The 22097-nt window shown below is 41.3% G+C and overlaps 2 protein-coding genes across 4 annotated transcripts in view; one reads left to right on the top strand and one right to left on the bottom strand.

Moving 5' to 3' along the window:
• The window catches only part of LOC131448679 (zinc transporter ZIP11-like), a 99194-nt gene extending 90083 nt beyond the window's left edge, over positions 1–9111 (bottom strand). For 2 of the 3 annotated variants that reach the window (XM_058621334.1, XM_058621336.1), the window contains exons 1-3: positions 2606–2705; positions 1042–1159; positions 334–372 (exon numbers count right to left, since the gene is read on the bottom strand). In XM_058621334.1, the coding sequence (XP_058477317.1) occupies positions 334–372; positions 1042–1149 (147 nt within the window). In that variant the 5' untranslated portion in view covers positions 1150–1159; positions 2606–2705. Of the gene's footprint in view, positions 1–333; positions 373–1041; positions 1160–2605; positions 2706–9046 lie in introns of those variants that run through there. The other variant, XM_058621335.1, reaches the window with a different exon arrangement.
• A 101-nt stretch (positions 9112–9212) lies between these two features.
• Positions 9213–11912, top strand: LOC131448681 (somatostatin receptor type 2). The gene has a single exon (XM_058621338.1). It carries the CDS (start codon positions 9625–9627, stop codon positions 10639–10641), a length of 1017 nt encoding a protein of 338 aa, XP_058477321.1. The 5' UTR covers positions 9213–9624; the 3' UTR covers positions 10642–11912.
• Positions 11913–22097: the final 10185 nt, after the last annotated feature.

Raw genomic sequence — 22097 nt, 5'->3', positions numbered from 1 at the left:
ACTTTAGGCACTTTTTCTGGCTTAAACACTCAGTATGCTTACACACATGCAGAAAAGTCCGATTTTAGTCGATAGTCCGACTAAAAACGAGCTAGACTTAGTCAGACTAACATACCTGGATAATGCGATTCATAGTCTATTACTCCCAAATATTAGCGTTCTGCACATGCACCAAAATTAAATTTTTCTGTGGTGTAAAGGTCAACGGGGAACTGATTCAATACGCACTAGCTTATAGAGAGATACAGCGCCACCTACAGAGGCGGAGTCAGACTAAGGCACTAAAAGTAACAAGTTTGTGTGTGTGTGTGTGTGTGTGTGTTTTTCACTCACCCCAGCTGCAAAGCCTAAACTTCCATCCAAGATTCGCTTCTGAAAAGGGCCAAAAAAACAACAGATTTTTTTAGTAAAATCAATATCCTAGAATTCACAACAGATTAACGTGGAAACTACTAACCTTAACTTTTTGACTGTTTGCTGCTGTAACACTTTAAATATCCTCATTGTGGGACAGATAAAGGGATTATCTTACCTTATCTTATCGTATCTATGTCTTTTCTAGTTCCATGTTGGAACAGACCAATTAAACATCTTTTGGGAACCATTTTGCAGAATAAAAAAATGAAATTTTTCTAATGGGTGACCTAGTTCCTGGCACATGGTATCTGCCTACACAAACACACACACACGTTTGACCAGACTTTGTTGTGAGGGCATTCATAATGCTTTTCATAACTCCTTACCCTAACCTTAACCATCACAACGTAATGCCTAACCCTTACCCGAGTCCTAACCTAAACCCAATTCTAACCCAAACCCTAAAACCAAGTGTTTTAACCCTAAAAAAGCCCTTTTAAGTGAGTGACTGAATGTCCTCTCTACCTATGGTTCATAGGTCTTTCACTCCTCACAATGATACCCATACAAGTGTCTGTGTGTGTCACCCACACCCACACAGACACACACACACACACACACACACACTGCTGGACATTTTCAGTGGACTTCAGTGCATGTCAGCTTTAGAGCAACTGTCTGTACCTGTCGGCTGGAGAAGACAAACACCAGTGCGGCTCCAGCAGCAGTCAGTCCCCAGGTGAACAGAGTCCCTAGCAGGGCCTGGGTCACGGGGCTGAAGCCTTCAATCATGGTACCAAAGCTGGACACACAACACACATACACTGAATTCACATTTGCACTGGAAGAGGCCGCAGACGATATTTCCACAGAGACGAAACGGGTGCATCTGCTTTTAATTATTTTGAGTCTGAAGTAAACACTGCACACAACAAAACCACAACACCTTTAATGGGCTTATGTATGGCATTTACAAAACAATGGTAGATAACAATGACAAGACAACGAGCAACAGATGAGCGAGAGAGCAGGACTCGGTGTGCTTTTAGCTGACTCTTGTTGAGTCAATGTGTGCCTTTCAGGTGTCGCATCAGTAATCTGACACATGAGGAAAAAGAGGCAAATCCTGTTTGCTCAGGATGTGGACCTTTGTGTTTACTGTCGTGTAGACAGAACCTCGGTGGTCAGCTGATGCTAAAACATGTGTTTTTAAAGTAAAAAGGTACATGATGGAACAGTATATACTCTGGATACAAAGCATACTGCAAATATTGTGTTTTGGCATCACACTAGGTAAGTTATATCGTCAGCAAAGTGAGGCCTCACACACAAAAAGACTTTTATTTCTCAGTTAATTGTGTTCATAAAAGCCCCTAAAGTCTGTCTTCCGTCCCCATCAAATTGATCTTACATAAATACAGAATTATACCGTAATTAAATAACTACTACAAGCTGCTGATGATAAGCAAGATTGGAGATGGCCAAAGCAGTAAAATGTACAAAGCTTTATTGCGTGATTAAACTCCATAGGATGACAACTCACTGTTTTTAATAAACCATAGGTTTAAACCATTTCTCTGACATTTTTATGGACCAAACAACGACAATAATCCACAGATTATTCAATAAATATGCATAAGATCCAGCCCTACTTTTAAAAAAGTCTTAAATAAATGACTGATGGCTAAAAATGAGTTGTGATTATATACCAACATGTAAACAGCTTTCATGTAACCATTTAAAGACGTTTTCATGAGCACATGAAACCCTCTATATTTACCACACAGAATCTTAATGATGTATTGGATCTAACAACTCAGTTGATATGGTAAATATGAGATACTAACACGGATATACACTCATGAATATGCAACGATTCATAAACCGAAATGTCTAATGTAGAGTTAGCCCTGGTGCTGCTTAAAAGCACTATTTAGATGAAGACTGGCACTTTTACACTGACTGCCAGAGTAAAACACACAAACCGCTGTAATGAGGTGTCATTAGCAGCAACGTGTAGTGTCAGCAGTCAGCAGTGCGTGATGTAAATAAGGTAACGTGTAAAAGAAAAACCAGCCGGCGACATTACACCACTTTCGCCTTGTTTTTGAAAAAAACAACTACGTTATATTACACGCAAAATGTGTTAGTGTCACAATGAAACAACGCACGTGAATTCGGCTACGTTAAATGTCGCCGTAAGGACAGATAAATGGTGATATTTGGGTCTAGTTTAACATTTACTCACTTGCTTCCGCTGGCACCTCCGCTGCTCTGTATTTACTTCCTACTTCCCGGGTACACGTGTCTATGACAAGCGAGAAGCCCCGCCTCCTCTCGCTTGTTATTGGCCAATAGGTCTGACAGAGACAGACGTGGGTGGCACGTTCATTCAGAAATTGCACATTATTGTGAACACACAGTATTTTCATATTAATATAATATAATAGATAGATATATAGATATATAGATATATAGTTAGTTAGATAGATAGATAGATAGATAGATAGATAGATAGATAGATAGATAGATAGACAGACAGACAGACAGACAGACAGATCATACAAAAGACTAATTCTAATCTAAGTTGATACAAAAACAATTGACCTTCCTAAATGTGACACATTGGACCTTTAGGGTAATATACAGCTAAGTCACATGACAACCATTTGCTCTGCATGTAGTGTTTCTACTTTTGTTACATTAAGTACATATAAATGAGAAAAATCATACATTTATTTATTCGTTTTCAAATTAAAATGGTTATATTTACACTGCAGTGTCACTTGTTTTCGGAATGCTTCTCCCCCTCTGGGCTTCTTTTGTTTATGTGTGTGTGTGTGTGTGTGTGTGCACAGACTTTTTGCTGTCTTTTAACAGGAAACAGATTCTGGAGATGATGCTGTGGACTTTTGTTTTTCTCCCCCACATGGAAATTTCCAGGATTGCTGCTCTCACTCACCTCTCTGTGGTAATTCACAGGAATGTCAGCCTCTGACCTGTGAACTGACCGAGCGGCATATTTCTGATGTTTCCCGTCAACTGATGTTGGGATATTCCAAATAAAAAGCACCATTTAAGTGATGTTGTAACACATCTGATTGTGATTAAATGTCAATTTATCACAATCATCATCTTTGGCCAATCAAACTCTTTGTCAATGTTTCTAAACCAACCACTCAGACAATAGGGGATTGAAACAAAAGCTAATAAATCACACCACAGGGCTTCAATCAGCTCCACGACACTGGCTGAGCAAAAGAAAAAGAAACTCTGAATGATTATGGAGTATTTTTGTCTATAAATCCACAAAGATCCAACTCAGATTCTAATAATTTCTCCAGTCAGATCGGTTTCACTGTTTTAGACGGTAGAACAAGGTTACCTTCATACATTTTTCAACTTTATAAACAAAAACAATATCAATGTATTAATATGAAAGGGAAGAACAAAAAAGACATTTATAAGACCAATTAGTGTTTTGTCTTGGCAAGAACATAGTACCTTTTCTTTTGAGTATTCCCAAATCTTACATAAAAAGAGACATAAGATGTGTTCTAAATATCTGTAAAGTGTTTATAAAAATCAGTAGGTCTCTACTTCAAAGGAGTTGTGTCTTTCAAGGGTCCTCGGACATCTGTGCAGAAGAAAGAAGTCCGAGCTCTTTGATTCTCAGAAACTGACTTCAAATACCGCACGTTTACCGCTGATGTGATCGCACTCTCCTGTTAGATGCAAATGCAACTTCAAAACACGTGTTGGAAATATCCCAATATCATAGTCTCCCATGGTGCATATTTTTTTTTTGGGCACTTGTGCATGACAACCGTGAGTGACGAGGTGCGTGACCATAATCCCCATAATACATGTCTTATTGTAAGTAAAAAAAAAAGGTAAAATCACAAATCCCCACACGTCACAAAAAATCCATTCACCGATGCATTGAGATTGTGTTACCGCAGCTTCATCCATCCTAGAAATGAAACCCAGATGTTATAATAATGCACTTCACCATGTCGCTCTGCCGACAGTCCTTTAAATATTTTACATTTTTCTGCTGCTGCACTGGAGGAGGAGGTGAGATTTCCATTGAGTGACTCCGGCTTATGAGCAGAGTGTTGTTGCTGGGGAAAACAAAAGGAGGGGGGGCATGAAAATAAGCAGACTCCCCCGAAACAATAAACAAGACAATATGCTATGTGGACAATAATAAGAGCTTTTCCATATGTAATATCGTTTACTGAAAGTGCTTTGCTATAAAAACTCCTTGTCATCGAAGACGCGGTAACATGATTCATTTTGGCTTGGAATGATTTCGTATAATCCCACACATGCTGCAGATGGTTCTCTGTGTTTCATATTATTGCAGCATGACTCGAGGGATGGTTGATGCCAGTCTGCTGGTCCTCGACCAAAACTGTGGGATGGACTTCTTTTAAATCGTAAATATGGATTAATGATCCCCAGAGGATGAGCCTGCAGAACCACTTGACGGCCAATTGCTTCATTTTCCGGCAGATGATGACTCCATGGGACTTTTGTTAGTCCTCTGAATGTTGCCATTGCTCCTTAAAACCTCTTAATTACTCATTAAGATACATGGTAAGCATGTACTGATGTGTACGCTCAATATCATTCAAACCCTTGCCCTGACCACCGCCCCCTATTCCACCATCTTGTGAGTTCTTTTGTAGATATAGTGTCCCAATTCTTGACGGAGCTTTTAGTCCGTAAATAGTCCAATCAGTGAAGAAAACCTTGTCAACACTAATGAGTAATCAACATTGAGTGGTTTTTACGTTCCACCGTCGCTGAATCCAGTTGCTTTTCTGTCTAATTCAGGTCAAGCACAATAAAACAATTCATCGGTCACCATGATTGTCGATGCCTGCAACTTGGCACAAGACACTGCCCTCTAGAGGAAGTACTGCATCCACAACGTCCATACCAAACGCAAAAGATGCACGGATTTAGGTAGGGTAGGGACGGACATTGGGGACAGAAAAACAGACAAAAGTGGAGTATAAGTAAGTCAGCCTTAAGGGCTAACTGGCCCCTGAAATGGAGATATTTCTGTTTGCAGCCGTAAACCGGTTCAGCAGTGTTCCCATTGTTGAAGATGGGCCTCTGCTTTACTGCAGACGAGCGCTTAATAATGCCTAAAATAGTGACATATCAAGAGATGACAAAAACTTTTAGGTTTCTTTTCTTCACGTTCTTCAAAGAGTGTCCCATTTCCTAAGGCTGTGTTTTAACCAGACTTTACCCCCTTGCCTTTAATTTCCAAGGAACAAGGGGCAAAGGGTAGCGGTGAAAATGAGAAATGGAATTAGTCTGTGACATTTATGGTTCCCGGAGGATGGACACCCCCCCTTTGTTGATCCTGTGACATTTGGTCTTGGAATTAAAGCGGCTGTCAGTGAAACACATTGTGGTTCCATCGTATGATCACTAGCTTATGTAGAGCGTCTGCTCGGTGTGTCTCGGGGCTCTGGTTGTAAATCATCTATAAGAAAAAAGTTTCCAGTGTCAACACTTTATTCAATCAGGGGCCAGAACTCCCACAAAATGGCGGTCCTCGCTGCCTGGCTAACTGTAGTGAAGGCTAACAGTAGCAACAGTTAGCAAAACATTAGCCGAAAACCGACATTGCTGACAATTCAATGCTGTTAGTTTGTTCTGTTAGGGTTTGTGTCTGTTTTTGAGCAAAAGTTTTTCATCATATTTCATTTTTGCTATTCTCAATTAAAAGACTACCTCCTCTATATCTTTTTTGCCCTTGTGCTATTGTGCTAAGAAAAGCACCTAAACAAACGTAATGAACATGACCGTCCCTTTAGTGAGGACCAAACTTGGTATGTTTACATGCACAGTTTAATCGAGCTAAGGCCATAGTCCGACTTGCAGATTCCGAGTATACATGTTGAGGAGAAAATCAGACTGAGCAGGTCTTCCTGTATCTCCCTATAGGCTAGTGTGTATTGAATCAGTTTCCTTTATGTCACAGAAAAACAAACAGCGAACGGCGAGATGGATCGTGGTGTGGTTCTATATGTAGACTGTATGTTTTGTACCTGCTGTACATGTTAATCGTGATATAAATTAGATCGAACATGGCTCTTGTGGGTTCTGTGTTGTCCGATGAAAGCGGCCGTATGATTTCCGGTAACAGTACTGTAGTTCATACGTCATCTCCTTCTATTTCCAGGGAAAAAACCCGGGGAAGAAATTTTGGTGCATGCACAGAACGCCAAGTCCGACTCTAGTCCGACTAAGCGTATACATACAGTACTAATCGGACTATGAATCACATTATCCAGGTATTAGTCGGACTAAGACTAGCTGGACTTTTAACACGCATGTAAACGCACTGACTGATTTGTCTACCTGTGCAGTTCATCATAACAATATTGTGTGTTTTATTACAGACATGATGTATGAGACTCAACTAAGCTGTGCTCCACATGCTCCCTCTTCCACTGTTTCTGGTATTTGTCACGTAGCCTTTTTGTGTGTGTGTGTGGTGGGTCGTGTGTATTGGTTTTATAGCCTGTTAATGCAGGTTTTTCCGGATTCCTTCCAGCCTGGATATTTTCCTTTTCTCCCCTGACAACTTTATTTATTGACGAGAATCAAGAGATGAACAGGATTTCATTACAAGTCTTTCAAAAACCAATGATAGTTTTTAAATCTGTACCTTCAATAGTGTGATCCTTGCAAGGGGGAACTTTCTTTAACATGGCGCGATAGGGCGTTCAAATGTGTGCTTTCTGAAAGCTCTTCTAGTTTAAAAATAGGAAAGTCACCATACATTGTTAAATGGTCAAACTAGGAATACGTTTATAGTGTTATAGTGGGCCTTCATACAAGTACTTTTATTGAAGCATTCTGGCAACTTCACAGTTGTTTGGTTTACACTGATGTTATGAGTCTCAGGAAGTCATCATCTCAGTCTTATCTTATCTTTACAACCATCACAGGCGTCTATGTGAGTGAGGTCCGTCGCAATTCAGCTCGAAAGTCCTTGGAAATGAATAAAACCCGAGAGCACAGGATCTCTCAAAAGCTGTTTTCCTGATAAACAGTGAGGCAGCCTTGAGTTTGCAGACGTGCGAGACGGCACGCATCGTGTCCCACATGGCTCTTTTGTTGTGTGCCTGTATGACTGTGTAGCACGTGAACACGGCGGTGAAATACTGCCCGTGGAATACGAGCGCTGTCAAACATTTCCAGATTCAGCACCGCAAAAAACAAAGCATTCCCACTGATGTTTTTACAGGCCTGAGGTTCGGGTGAAGGTGTGTGAAGTGTCAGTCTCTGGGGGGAAGTGAAGCTGCGGTCTTATCAGGACTTTTGGACTACAAAGGGATTTCTCTCACAGAGTTTGTGGCTCTTACAAGCCGGGTCATGGTACAACTGGAGAAATATGTGGCGTCTGATGCAGACAGGGTGCTTTAAAGTGTCCTCAGCCCTGTTTCACACTAAATCTAGCAAGTATACCTTGAATTTCTTTAACCCGAGTGAACCCGCTGTAAGAGGTGATGAACGCCATTCCCATTGCCTGTGCTTGTTCTGCCCTTGTTCTGCCCCTGTACTTTCACGGACCTCTTTTTCTTCAGTCCCTCGTTCAAAATTCAGTCTCGTCCCTCTCTGATAATGTCCCAATTTGTAGTCATTTAGGTTACATTGGATTAGATTCAACTTTATTGTGATCACACGTGTCACAAGTACACGGTAACGGAATGCAGAAGTGCATAGCAGTGAGGTACAGACACAAATATGTATGTATGGTTATGATGAAAAAGAATAATATGTGTAGATATGAGATTAAAATGAGCTAATAATTTTCACGGTTAGTGGCTGTGCCAACAGGCAGAAGATGATGCCGGGAATCCGCTTCTCTGGCAGATCAAGATCAAGAAGAATCGTGGAGAACGCGTTCACCTGGGACTTCCGTTTCCCACGAAAAGACGAAGGCGAGTGTATGATGATCAAACACATTCTCACTGGTCAGAAACACGCTTAAACCCAGGTTTAAACGGGTTTCTGACCAGTGATAATAGGACCATCGGGAATAGGATATTTGATACTGGGATGGAGTTGATTGAAGTGGAAAGGGATGAGCTGCATAACTTTCATTGACCTCTGCTTGCTGGAAGTTTTTCTGGGGGTGAGAGGGGGATTTCTCGGGGTATTCCAGCTATGCGTGTCGGACCTTCAACAGGAAGGAAGGTCATCACTTATGCCGGGGTCTTTAATCTTTGCCAACACGTCCTCTAAACTCTGTCTCTCTCCCCTCCCTCCCATTTACTTTCGCAGAATCCGTTTATGATGGATGGAAAAGATGGAGGTAAAGAAAAACAGTGTGGAATGTTGTGGTGGCAGGAGGACGGACGGATGACTCGAGAAGATGCAAAACAAAGAAAACAAAAAAAAGCACGAGAAACAAAAAGCTTGAGAAAACAGACAGGTCGGTCGTGTCTTTGCTGTCGGCAGATTTACTGCGTCTGGGGTTGTGAAGGTGGGCGGCCCGAGTGACAAGAGATACTGTTATTATACGTCTGTGTTTAGGGTTACTTAAATGACCCCCCCAATGAAGTGTGTGTGTGGTTTGAAGTAAACAGAAGAAGAAGGAGAAGAAGAAGAAAGAAATGATGAAAACAGAAGTATTGTAGCAGATGGGGTTTACCTTGGAAACGGCGTTGCAGCAGAGAAGCTGGGGGAGCACACAGGAGGGGTGTGAGCCAAGCTGGAGTTTATCACAATCTCTGGAGACTGATGAACAAGGGGAGGGGGGGTGGTAGCCCCCCCCCCCCCACACACACACACACAGACACACAGGAGCAAGAAACACTCTTCACACACTGTGGGGGGAAGAGATATAAAAGGACTCCCACGGAGAAGGAGAGCTCAGGCAAGCGGCTGAGCGGCTGTCCGGCTCATTTCCACACTGCTGTGCGTCACTGACTGTGTTTACTCGTGTGTGTGTGTGTGTGTGTGTGTGTGTGAGACGGTGCACACGAGTGTCAGAGCAGAGGACCTAACTTTCACAGTTTTTGCAGAAGATAAAAAGGAAGTGGTGACTGGATGAGGGAACGTGAAGAGCTACTGGATGTCCTTGAACCCGAAAGAACACAGCTTGATTTTTAGTTCTGTTGCTTATTCTTCAGTCTGTTGAGTTTTTGTTTTTTTTCACCCTCCATACTTGAAGTCAGGAGGTGACTCTGAAGCTGTGTGTAGAGGAATTTGCATCTTCAGATCTTCAGAATGGACACCTCATCCCTGTCAGACATGGACTACAACCACACTTACATCGGCGAGCACTACTTTGAGGACAATATCGACGCTTTTGGCGTCACCATGGCGATCCTCTACCTGGTGGTCTGCATCCTGGGACTCGCCGGGAACTCCCTGGTCATTGTCGCCATTTTGAAATTGGACAAAATGTCGTCTTCCACGACGGTGTACATCTTCAACCTGGCGCTGGCCGACGGCCTCTTCATGGTCAGCCTGCCCTTCATCGCGAGCCAGAACTTCCGGAACCACTGGATGTTCGGAGACACGGCGTGCAAGGTGGTCATGGTGCTGGACGGCATCAACCAGTTCACGAGCGTCTTCTGCCTGACGGTGATGAGCATCGACCGCTACATGGCGCTGGCAGACCCGCTCCGGTTCGCGCGCTGGAGAACACCGCGCTGCGCCCAGTTCGTCTCGGCCTTCCTGTGGCTCTTCTCGCTCCTCATGATTCTCCCGATGGCGCTTCACTTCTCCGCCGATCAGGGCCTGTGCATCCCGGAGGTGGTGTCGGACGCGTGGTGGCTCGGCGTGCTCTCCTACACGTTCGTCATGGGCTTCGCGCTGCCGTTCACGGTGATGACGGCCTCCTACGCGGCGCTGCTGCTCACGCTGCACTCCCAGCGACTCCGGGCCCCGACGGCGAACCCCGAGAGCCACCGCGTTGAGCGGCAGGTCACCAAAATGGTGGTGGCGGTGGTGGTTGTGTTCGGCCTGTGCTGGCTGCCGTTCTACACCTTCAACTTCTGCTCGCTGAAGCAGGACAACATGGTGCGCAATTTCGCCCGGGCGTTTGAGTTCGTGGTGCTGCTGTCATACTCGTGGAGCTGCGCCAACCCCATCCTCTACGCCTGCCTCTCGGACACCTTCAGGAGGCACTTCCGCTCCCTGCTCTGCCCCGCCGACAAGTCGCCTCCCAGCATGCAGTGCGACACTGAACGGTATGATTTAAATGACGCAGGTGTGCGAGATGCTGCCGTACTGGCATAGACACTCCCCGGGGGGGGGGGGGCGTGTATTTCTATAATGATGCACTGTACAATATTTACTCATTTATACTTATTTGTACTTCAATGTAACTCACAATCAGATTAATTGTTTGCCACAGAAATATGAGTTGTATGTAATTTCTTTGAGCCTGTGGTTGAGTTTGCTTTAATTCTGACCCTGAATCTGTCTAAAATGCATAAAAAATAAAAATAATAATGATAATAATATGAGTAGAGAGGGTTTTCAACACACCAACTCAGACTTCCTTGAACCAGCTGTTAAAGTTCCCTCTGACCAAAATGTCGGATTTGTGCTTTTCCTTTATTTCTTTCAAGAACATAAAAAAGTCAATTTGTCTGGCAGGATTTTTATGGCAGAGGTCAGGTTCTCCTGGTCTGAGTCAGACCTGTTGTATAACTTTCTCTTTGACCGACCCCCCGAGAGCTAATGCAATGAGACGCAAGAGTTTTGAAGCGTGGACAGGTGGAGTGTAAACGGCGTATAGCGCGGGTCACATGCCTTAGGCTGAACACAAGCACACAAATCTCTGCAACTCATCTTCCCAGTGGCTTCAAGCGTCACGTGTGTGTGTGTGTGTGTGGTTGTGCCCTATAGTGCCCATGTTCATGCTTGTGTTCAGACGTCTGTGACTTCACCTTTATTCATGCCAGTAAAAAGCCTTCTTGGCCTTTTTATCATTGATTTCAAATCGGATTTTAAGTCATCAACCAAATCAGCCACTGAAATAATCACCTTCTATCAATTTGAGAGTTTTTAAAAAACAGATTTCAGCCTCTTAAAGGACCAGTGAGTAGAATTTTGTGGTTGTCTAGGTGTGAAGTTGCATTATTGCAATCGATTAAACACAAAGCCGTTCCTATTTTACAGATACGAATAAATAAATGAAAATAAATTCAACAAACTGTACATTTTAAATGACGGAAGTGCTCCTTTATGACCAGATATCCTTGGTTTGTTTGTGAGTGGCATCAATTTCGGGTTTTCAGAGATGTCAACCAACAGTTTTCACACTTTCACACCAAATTGAACAATTCAAAAAATATGAATCAGAGTAAATATGTAGATATGGCATGTATAATGTTGTGTATGTATAAATGAAACCTCGTCTTTCTTTGTATAAATCTGATGTGTAGTCACTGTAATCCATTTCCACCACATCTCAATGCCAAAACAAGCTACTACCACTACTTTATATCCTGTAAATGCATATTTTTAGAGGTTATGGTGATATATTTTTTAAAATAAATGTCAAAAAAATGCAGAAATTGTCTCTGTCTTCTTGTTTCTACACCCGCAGCCAAACTCTGGAAACTGGTAAGACTCTATGAATGTCAAAGCTGCTGCAGCCCACTTATGTTCTTAAAAGAGCTAATAAACCCCTGCCACAGTTTTTAAAGACGCCAATGGCAGAAGGGTAAATTCGTCAGACATCACCAACGTCAGTGCCAAAAGCACAAATTATCACAAAATGATGAACTGTAGCTAGTTTATTATCCTTTAGATGAGCTCATTACGCTCTGTTTCATACATAATATTAAATGAAATGACCAAAAAAATGCACAAACCCAGGAAGAATGTTTTATACTTGGCTCTGAGAGTTGGTAATGATCTCTATGTTCTGAGATATAGACTAGCAGAGCCAGGAATTGAACCCACAACCTTCCTGTAGAAAAGCCAACTTGCCCTACCACTGAGCCTCCATTGCTCAATCCTACTTTTACTTCTAAAACTTACATTTAAATCAGAAAATGTACTTTTGATACTTAAGTGCAGTAAATGTGGTATACTTTAAGACTTTTACTTAAGTAATATTATACTTCTAGCAAAGTCATTTTCTGGTAAAGATACTCAAGATGTCCCTTTTAGGTACTTTATACAAGACAAAAGCTGTGGATTTCCAATTATTGGTTCAAACGAATCATATAAAAACAGTATAAAAGTATAAAGACAGTCCTGTGCCTGTGCATCAATGAAGACACTGCCTCTTTAAAAGAAAAAAGGGGGGAAAAGGAAAAATAACAGCATTGCGAGGTGTTTAGGTTGAACTGAGGGGATCAGTGACCTCGCGGTCACGTTATCAGTGTGTAAACTGTGCCGCGGTGCAGCGAGGTGGTGGAGTTCAGGAGGGCGAGAGTTTGGAGCAGCGTGTTTACGATACTGTGTCAAAACCCTGCCGCCTCCGCCAGTCACTCAACTTTGAGCCCGAACCCCCAGAGGGGGCCGTCACACGCAGGCATTTCTAAGATTCTTTATGGACGTAAAAGAAAAAAACAATAAAGGAAATGATATATATATATATATATATATTATATCTGCAAATGACACTTGATAATATGTTTGTTTATTTTTCATTTTTATCTTATCATCGTTTACGTCATCCGCAAGAAACTGAACTTTTTGATGTCACGGTCACCAGACAACTCCTGCTGGACGACGCCAGCTGTCAATCACACAGGTGTCCACTCCCTCATAATGTGCTGCACTTTCCTCTGAATGATAACATAATATAAAAGAAACTGACACTTTGAAGACCTGAAACTAGCGATTGAGACCATTAACTCCTCGGGAAAATGTTTTAAATAAGAGATAAGATAAGATCTCCAACATTGTCACAGCAGCAGGACAGTAACGATAATGGTAATGAATAATAAACATGCATTTCCACATTGTAAAAGTACAATATAGAAACAATAAGACTACAAAAAGTTAAAATAGAGTGAACATTATAGACAGTATGGGCTTGATATTTATAGAATCAAGTGGGAAATCAAATTTTTCCCACAGACTTCCATTGAAGCGGAGCTCTTTTTATGCAACCAGAGGAGTCGCCCCCTAGTGGCTATTCAGTATATTTTACTTGAAAGACTTTGTAATTTATTATATGGCTTATAGCAGACTTAATATCATGTTACTAAGAAAACATGGCCCGCGACCCTGATGACATTTGGTTGTAATGATCACATTACATATATATATATAAGCTTGTTTGATGTTTTAATGAAAGTAGTCCTCGTTATTATTCACTTAATATTAGATTTATTCCCGTTTTTGCGATTTAATAGATTTTTTTTTGTAATTTTGCATTACATACACGTCTTAACTCATCATTCCATATCCAAACGAGCACTTTCAGTTGGAAATTCTGTGAAATATCATCATGAATATCTTCACTGTGATGCCGTGATGGAATATTGTGTTATAATTTAAATAAAGCTTATATGCTGCAGAAATGAACAGAAGCTATATATATATATATATATATATATATACATATATATATATTATATATATATATATAAACACAGTATATACATACATATAAGCTTGTTTTAATGACAGTTGTCCACGTTATTATTATTCACTGCATATTAGATTTATTCCTGTTTTTGCAATTTAATACATTCATTTTTGCACGTCTTAATTATGACGTTCACATTATTCTGTATCAAAACGAACACTTTTACTCTGAAATTCTGCCAAATATCGTCATGAATAATATTCACTGCGATGCCTCTGATGGAATATTGTGCTGCGGAAATATATAACATATTATAAGGAAATAAACAACTGTAGTGACACAGAAGACGAGGAAAACAGAGGCGATAAGAAGATACATGACATTATTGTCTTACCGCTGCTGCTGCTGCTGCTGGTTATAATGATGATGATGATGATGATGGTGATTATAAGACAGTTATCACGTCGGTCGTCCAACGCTCCAACGTTTAGACTCCACTATTCCCGTGTAAGGTGAGTCTAATTTGCAGAGATAAGCCGAGCCAATTATCACATTAGTCACATATTATCACGTTATCAGATACTTTCTGTTGTTTGCTCATCAACCCCTGCCCCCCGGCTTGGAAACGAGTGTGACACTGCGGGTTAATCTTAATCTTGTTTTTCCAAACCTGATGCTTTTAGGGACGGGGGGATTATTTTACATGCAGGACTCTGTGACCTGTGTTACCTGCAAAAGCCCTCACAAACCGTTTTGCTCAAGCTTCGAGTCGCCAGATGAAATGTGGACCTTTTTTTTTTTTCTCCACCACTTTTTAATGTACAATTTATCCGTTTATGTTTAAAATAACGTGCAATGGAACACGTGTCTCTTAGAGATAATAGAATAATGCATATCAGGTGGGACAGAATTGCTTGTGAAATATGGTGGAACGAGATGTTGCGATAGCGATTCAATTTGTGAACAGTTCCGTTTTTTTTGAGTCATGTTTGACTTCTACAGTTTATCTATAGATTTAAAATGTGAAGGGTTGTTATCACATGTGAGTGTTCAGAGAGTGACTGCTCTATATTCCATCGCAAACATATTCACACGTTAAAGAGATTAAAGGTTTTTAACAAGAAAGTTGCATTTTTTTAATTTGCACAGAAGACAGACCAAATATAGAAGAATTAGATTTTAATGTTATTAAACATTTAGATAGATAGGTAAGTGAGTAAGTCGATAGATGGTTGGTAGGTAGGTAGATGGATGGATGGTTGGTAGGTAGGTTAGGTAGATAGTTGGTAGGTAGGTCGGTAGGTAGGTCGGTCGATAGATAGTTGGTAGTTAGGTAGGTAGGTAGATAGGTGGATGGTGGGTTGGTAGGTTAGGTAGATAGTTGGTAGGTAGGTAGGTAGGTAGGTGGTTGGTTGGTAGATTAGGTAGATAGTTGGTAGGTAGGTTAGGTAGAGGTAGGTGGATGGTTGGTTGGTAGATTAGGTAGATAGTTGGTAGGTAGGTAGGTAGGTAGGTAGGTATGTAGGTAGGTAGGTCAGTCGATAGATAGTTGGTAGGTAGGTAGGTAGGTGGGTGGGTAGATAGGTGGATGGTGGGTTGGTAGACTAGGTAGATAGTTGGTAGGTAGGTTAGGTAGATAGGTAGGTAGGTGGGTGGATGGTTGGTAGATTAGGTAGATAGTTGGTAGGTAGGTTAGGTAGATAGTCGGTAGGTAGGTAGGTAGGTAGGTGGTTGGTTGGTAGATTAGGTAGATAGTTGGTAGGTAGGTTAGGTAGAGGTAGGTGGATGGTTGGTTGGTAGATTAGGTAGATAGTTGGTAGGTAGGTAGGTAGGTAGGTAGGTATGTAGGTAGGTAGGTAGGTAGGTAGGTCAGTCGGTAGATAGTTGGTAGGTAGGTAGGTAGGTAGGTAGGTGGGTGGATGGTTGGTTGGTAGGTAGGTCTTCCGATATGGTAGGTATTAGGTTGGTAGGTAGATGGTAGAGGTAGGTAGGTCACATATAAGAAATGCAAGTTTTTTGCGAGATTGTCATATTTGTGGAAATCGTATTATTAACAGTATTTACATCAGAGATGTTTAACCTTACAATGGAAAAGGAAACATTGACAAACTAAAAGTCTGTATTCACGTAACCTGCTAATTCTAGTTTCAATTAACTTAATCCATTTTGGTGTTACCAAATGAAGTTGTATTTTAAATAATTTCCTTTTCCACAAGTGCTTTCTCAGCTTTATTTTTTTCAAATCAAAATCCAGAATATTAAAATGATAATAATAATAATAATAACATACATTACTATTGGTTATTACATACTCAGCTGTCATATTTTCCTCACTGAATAGAAAAACAAAAAGAAAGCAGAAGCAGCTCTCGGCATCAAAACTAATAAATAAAACTGGGCATGTCACAACCTCATACAGCTAGTTTCCTTTATTTATTCACTAAAAAAAAGGAAAACGGTTGATAAACTTCAGTTCATACTAACATGAACCACTTTCTTTTCCACTACCCTGTGTGTCATAGTCCCTCAGGTTTTACCTAACTTTACAGACATTTATCTAACTTCACGGGGATCAAGGGTCAGAGCCGACAGAGCCTGAGGCGGCAGCGATGAAAAGGGGGAGAACGCGAGAAATGGGACACAACCGGACTTTGAAGTGAACACGTTGCCCTGGAGCTCTGTGAGGAAACCAGGGGAAGCCAGTGAAATCAATCCTTCTACTCTTTACACAGACACAGACATGCAGGGGACGCTGCTACGATGACTGATCAGACCGTAAACAGGGTTTGGTTAAAGGAGCAGTTCCAGTATCTTTACCAGAAAATGACTTTGGTAGAAGTTGAAGTCACTTTTCTTTAAATATAATATTACTTAAGTAAAAGTCTTAAAGTATATGACATTTACTGTACTTGGCTAGAAAAAGCATCAAGACTATAAAAGCTCTATTTAAATAACAGTGACTTAATGAGATACCGGCACATAATTCAACAACACGCACGAGGTGAAAGGTTTTAATTAGACTCTAATCAATACAAGAAAAATGGGCTGAACGACAAGATTTACAAGACGCCGTAACACGACTGTCCACTGTGGGGTCACGCTGATTAAAAGCTCTGGTGTCTGTGTGTGGGTTCATGACTTTAGGAGGCATGTGTGGATTTATTGTCAAGCAAACTGATCTTTGTGAGGACATTTTGTCTGGTCCACACAACTTTTACGGGCTTTTTTGAGGATTCAGACCTGGTCTTAGGGTTAGGAATTTAGCTGTGATAGTTTAAGGTTAGGCTAAGGGGCTAGGGAAGGCATTATGTCGATGAGTGTCCACACAAAGACAGCAAAACCAGCATGTGTGTGTGTTCTTGTATGGGTGTCTTTGTGAGGACCATACACTTTTTTACGCAGCAGTGAGGACATTGGGAAAGTTAGGACATTTTTGGGAAAGTGAGGACATTTTTCGCTGGTCCTGATGTTCTGTCAACCCTTAAAAGAGCTTTTCGAGGGTTAAGACCATTCTAGGGGGAATGCATTATGCCCATGAGTGTCCTCACAAAGAATGCTGCTACAAACATGTGTGTGTGTGTGTGTGTGTGTGTGTGTCAGGTCAGACAGCAGTTATTTTCAGTTGATCCTCTTCACTCGGGACTGATTACAACCCACAGCCTCTTCATGTAATTGAGTCCAGATGTAGAAGCTGTCGGAGAAGTTTCTCAATAAAGAATATTGATGGGACCCCAGAGAGGGTGAGAGAGAGGGAGGGAGAGAGAGAGAGAGAGAGAGAGAGAGAGAGAGGAGGAACAGATCAATAAAGGTCAATTAGACTATTTAAAAAGACAATTCTCCATTTCTTTCACATGCATCTCTGTGACTTCTTGGCCTCCTCGTTCATTACCGTGCTTCACTTTTCACCCACATAAATAAAAAATAAAATGTAAAAAAAGACAAAAGGATTTAACCTCTTCTACCTGATTCTCTGTGATTGTGCAACAGGACTAACAAGGAGCCAGAATTTACATTTTTAGGACCAAAACAAGACACGGCTGACGTGAGCCGGCGCTGCAGGGGACGGGGATTATTATCGCTCGGCTGTGTTCTTGGAAAGCACGGACAAAATAAAAACAATCCAGATTACTTTGACATCTGCCTGATGGAGATGAGACGACGCCGGTGCTCGTGCTGATGCTGAAGGTTTTGACGATTGTAAAAAAAGACAAAAATGAAATTAATGCTTTTAAAGCTACAGTGTGTAAAATTGAGCAGCACGTATTGGTGCAGTCCAAACACATGCAGATTTGGGGATTAGGCAAATTTGACACTCTAAAGTTCACATATTGAACTAAACAAAAAAGGGACAATGAACAGAAAAGAAAGTTTAGACAGTTGTGGCGTCTGTACCCGAACTGCAACTAACGATTATTTTCATAATCGGTTAATCTGTCCATTATTTTCCCGATTAATCGAGTAATCGCTTGGTCAGTGTTTGTCAAACCTGGAAATTATGATGTTCTCAAATGTCTGTTTTTTGTCCACAAACCAGAATGATTCAGTTTTAATGATTTCTTTGTTATATGGAGCAAAGAAACCAGGAAATATTCACATTTCAGAAGCCGAAACAATCAGAAAGCTTCCAACTGATTAACCGATTATCAAAATAGTTGATGATTCATTTAGAAATCGATTAATAGTAATTGTTTGAGCTCTAGTCCAAATGTGCACAGAAAGCACAATCGGATCCAATCTGATCGAATCTCATACTCTGACTACTGTACATTCTTTTCTTGGCTAGTGTACGTTTGTTTACTTTCACAGTTTCGACTGCATCTTCCTCCTTAAATAAAAGAAAACAACAGGTTCTGCAGATGGATAATGGACGCAGTGGAAATGAGAAATAAGACAATAATAATAATAAGACGGATTCTCCTGCATCATCTATGAATGACTGAATTGCTTTTCTTTTTTTATTTCATACTTTTCTTGTCTCAGAGCTGTCGATTGCATCTGTAAATAATCCAAAAGGAGGAACACTAGAGGACACGGAAAAAGCTGCTTATCTTGTGATATAACTTGACACATCATCAAGATGGTTTTGTGGAGGGTGAGCGGTAGAGAGTGTCTGATGTATTCATTTTTTTATGTTGCGAGGAAGATGTCACCAAAATATTCAAAAGTATAATACATTAATAACCAGACTAAAGTAGTCAATATCAAACTTTTTGGCTTTCGGCGTCAACACCGTGTAGACGCTACGGAGGAGTTTCAGGGCCGAAATTAATCTCATGTCTTTCACTTTCAGCAGGCCAAAACATTAAACTCGAAAATGTCAAGATTAAGCTCGACATTTTGAGAATAATCTGGACATGCTCGACAGACGTCGCCACGTCGCTCACGTCTCAGACGTGGTTGGAATATGAACGTGAAGAGTCTGTGACTGGAAGCAGTAAAATATGTAAACAACGTAAAGTATGTGTAAAAGTCCAACGTTTTTGGGGAAAAAGCAACTGTTCAGTAAAGGCGGATGATATGGAAATGACATCACCACATTCTGATATCGCTAATATGGATAATATATATATAAAAAAGATGTAAAATGAACCTTTTTCAATAAAAAACAACATTTGTTCTTTCTCAGTGCAAAACCAGGCACAAGGTCATTTCAAGGTGAAATAAATGCATCAATAAAAGCAAAAGAATTGAGCCTCTCCTTTATTTCTGTGCTTTTATTTCTTTCCACTTCTGACGGGCCATTCGTCTTCATTTACGTCCCTCAAGGGGGGGCGAGGGGGGGGGGTTAAAGGAGATAATCAGTATTCCCAATTTGGAAATGGTCCCATGCAGGGGTTCGTGTAGAGGGCAGCACGTACAGTAACATGCGAAAAACACGAGCGCTTTATCAATGAGGGCTGTTTTTGGGTCCTGATCCATGGGGATCTGAACACGGGCTCACTCTCACAGTGATAAGGTGCTGACGTTTGGCCTCATGAGACTCCGTAAGGCTCTTCAGTGTAGACAACAAGCATGTTTGTAAGGTATAGAGGACATCGGGAGGATAATATAGTAAATATAGAGGGAATCTGAGTGCTACGGTCAATTTGTGACTATATCTGTTTCTAACATAACCTGTGACCCTCATGTAAAAAGGGATTTATTGAGAGTTTTAAGAGATTTTGAATAGCAGTAAATCAAGTTAGGGAAGTTCTAACGTGGTTTCATTGTAGCTTACTTTTAAAGACGTTCTCACAACATTTTGGATATTTTGGCTAATTTTTTTTCCATCCAAAGGTTTAGTTTTATCAGTTCAATCAGCACAATACAACTGTACAATGAGTCGACTTGTATAAATTACTTGAAATTGGGTCATCAATTAGGTGTTAACATGTTATAAATCATTATTGATACAAGTTTTAACACGTAAAAAGGGCATAAATAGTCACTCACTACGACGATGAATCTCTCAGGATCTCTCTGAGTGTAAACTGTCGTTTTAAATTGTTAATCCATCATTTCTAAGTCAGTCATCATCTACCGCTTTATCCTCCACCAGAGGGTCGCGGGGGGTGCTGTGCCAATCTCAGCTACATCGGGCGATAGGCGGGGTACACCCTGGACAGTTCGCCAGTCCATCGCAGGGCCACACACAGATAGAGACAAACAACCATTCACTCTCCCACTCACTCCTATGGTCAATTTGGAGTGTCCAATTTACCTATCCCCACATTGCATGTTTTTGGACTGTGGGAGGAAGCCGGAGTACCCGGAGAGAACCCACGCACACACGGGGAGAACATGCAAACTCCATGCAGAAAGGCCCTTGTTCCAACCGGGGCTCGAACCCGGGTCTTCTCGCTGCAAGGCGAGAGTGCTAACCACTACACCACCGTGTGGCCCATCATTTCTAAGTGTCCCTCATATTTATTCTTTTTATTTTGAGTTTCTTTTAAATAAAACTTATCTGTGGATTAATGTGTGTCTTAAAAAAACCATCCCAGAACTGTGGAAAAATTACAAAGAACGGATTTGACGATTCTGCCACTGCCAGACTCTCTGAACTCCTAGTTTCCACCTTTAACTGTTTGACTGAGTCTCTTTCTTTCTTTACAATCTATAAATACAGTTCCATGAAAGCAGGGATTTGGCCCTGACTGTTCAGAGCTGTTCCAACGTCTGTGAGACTTAGATATAACAAAGCGTTGCTGTGAATGTCTAACAAGGTCCACGGCGGCCTTGTTCACGTCGCTCAGTCTCGGCAGACTCGTCTCTGTTCTGAGAGTCTAGGACTGGAGGTGTCAGGGTCACAGATGATTCCCCTGGACCCGTTTCTCAGAATCTTTAATTACATCACAGTAATACAGTTCCTGGGCAAGCTGCAGCTGCAGCTCCATAAAGATCACATTCCGTGATAATGTCGGTGAACTTATTGATTGAGAGGGTTAGGGTTCGGGCTTAAGTGTGTCATTATGACGTCAAAACTGATTCTGAACTGTGATAGAACATCTGCCCTGATCTTTGTCCCCTTTAAGTATTGATTTACCTAATGGCGCTTTTCCATAATACAGTTCAAGCACGACTCGGCTCCACTCTACCTGAACAGTGATAACACCTGGTTTTTTAGCACCTGCCCTGGCAAGGTTCCAAGCGACCTGAGTCGATACTAAAATGTGACGTCGACAGACTGCCGGCCACTGATTGGTCAGGGAGTGTCATCAGTGGAAGAGTCGTGCGCACGACGTCCGACACAGGAATGAAACGGAACAATGCCGAACTGTAGATCAATTAAAAATCCTGAGAAAATGCGTTCATCTCCAAACCTTTAGCAAGGGAATATCTAAAATCTCCATATTTAACCCTTCGTGCACACGTAGTAAATTGCCATGGGAATAACACACAACTCCTTATATGGACATCCTGGGGGCGTGTGTGTTTATAGGAAAAAGACGTGCCCGATACCAAACCGAGTAGCGGAGAGCCGAGTAGTGCTAGAACTGTACCATGTCAGTTTTTGGAACCAGAAATGTCACCAGCTGTCAATAACACCAGTTATCCACTCATATTTGCCATATCTTTCTCCAAATGGGAACATCATTGATAAAAAAAAAAGTACATCATGTTCTATTGAAGACGAGCTGAAACTCAAAATGGAGAGACCATTAACTTCTCAGGAAAGTCTTCTCTGATGTGATGAATGAAGTGTGAATAGGTTTTG

This window comes from Solea solea, chromosome 21 (assembly GCF_958295425.1).
Source record: "Solea solea chromosome 21, fSolSol10.1, whole genome shotgun sequence".
NCBI classification, from domain to species: domain Eukaryota; kingdom Metazoa; phylum Chordata; class Actinopteri; order Pleuronectiformes; family Soleidae; genus Solea; species Solea solea.
Note: the sequence above shows the minus strand (reverse complement) of the source record. Positions and strands in the feature narration are given on the sequence as shown.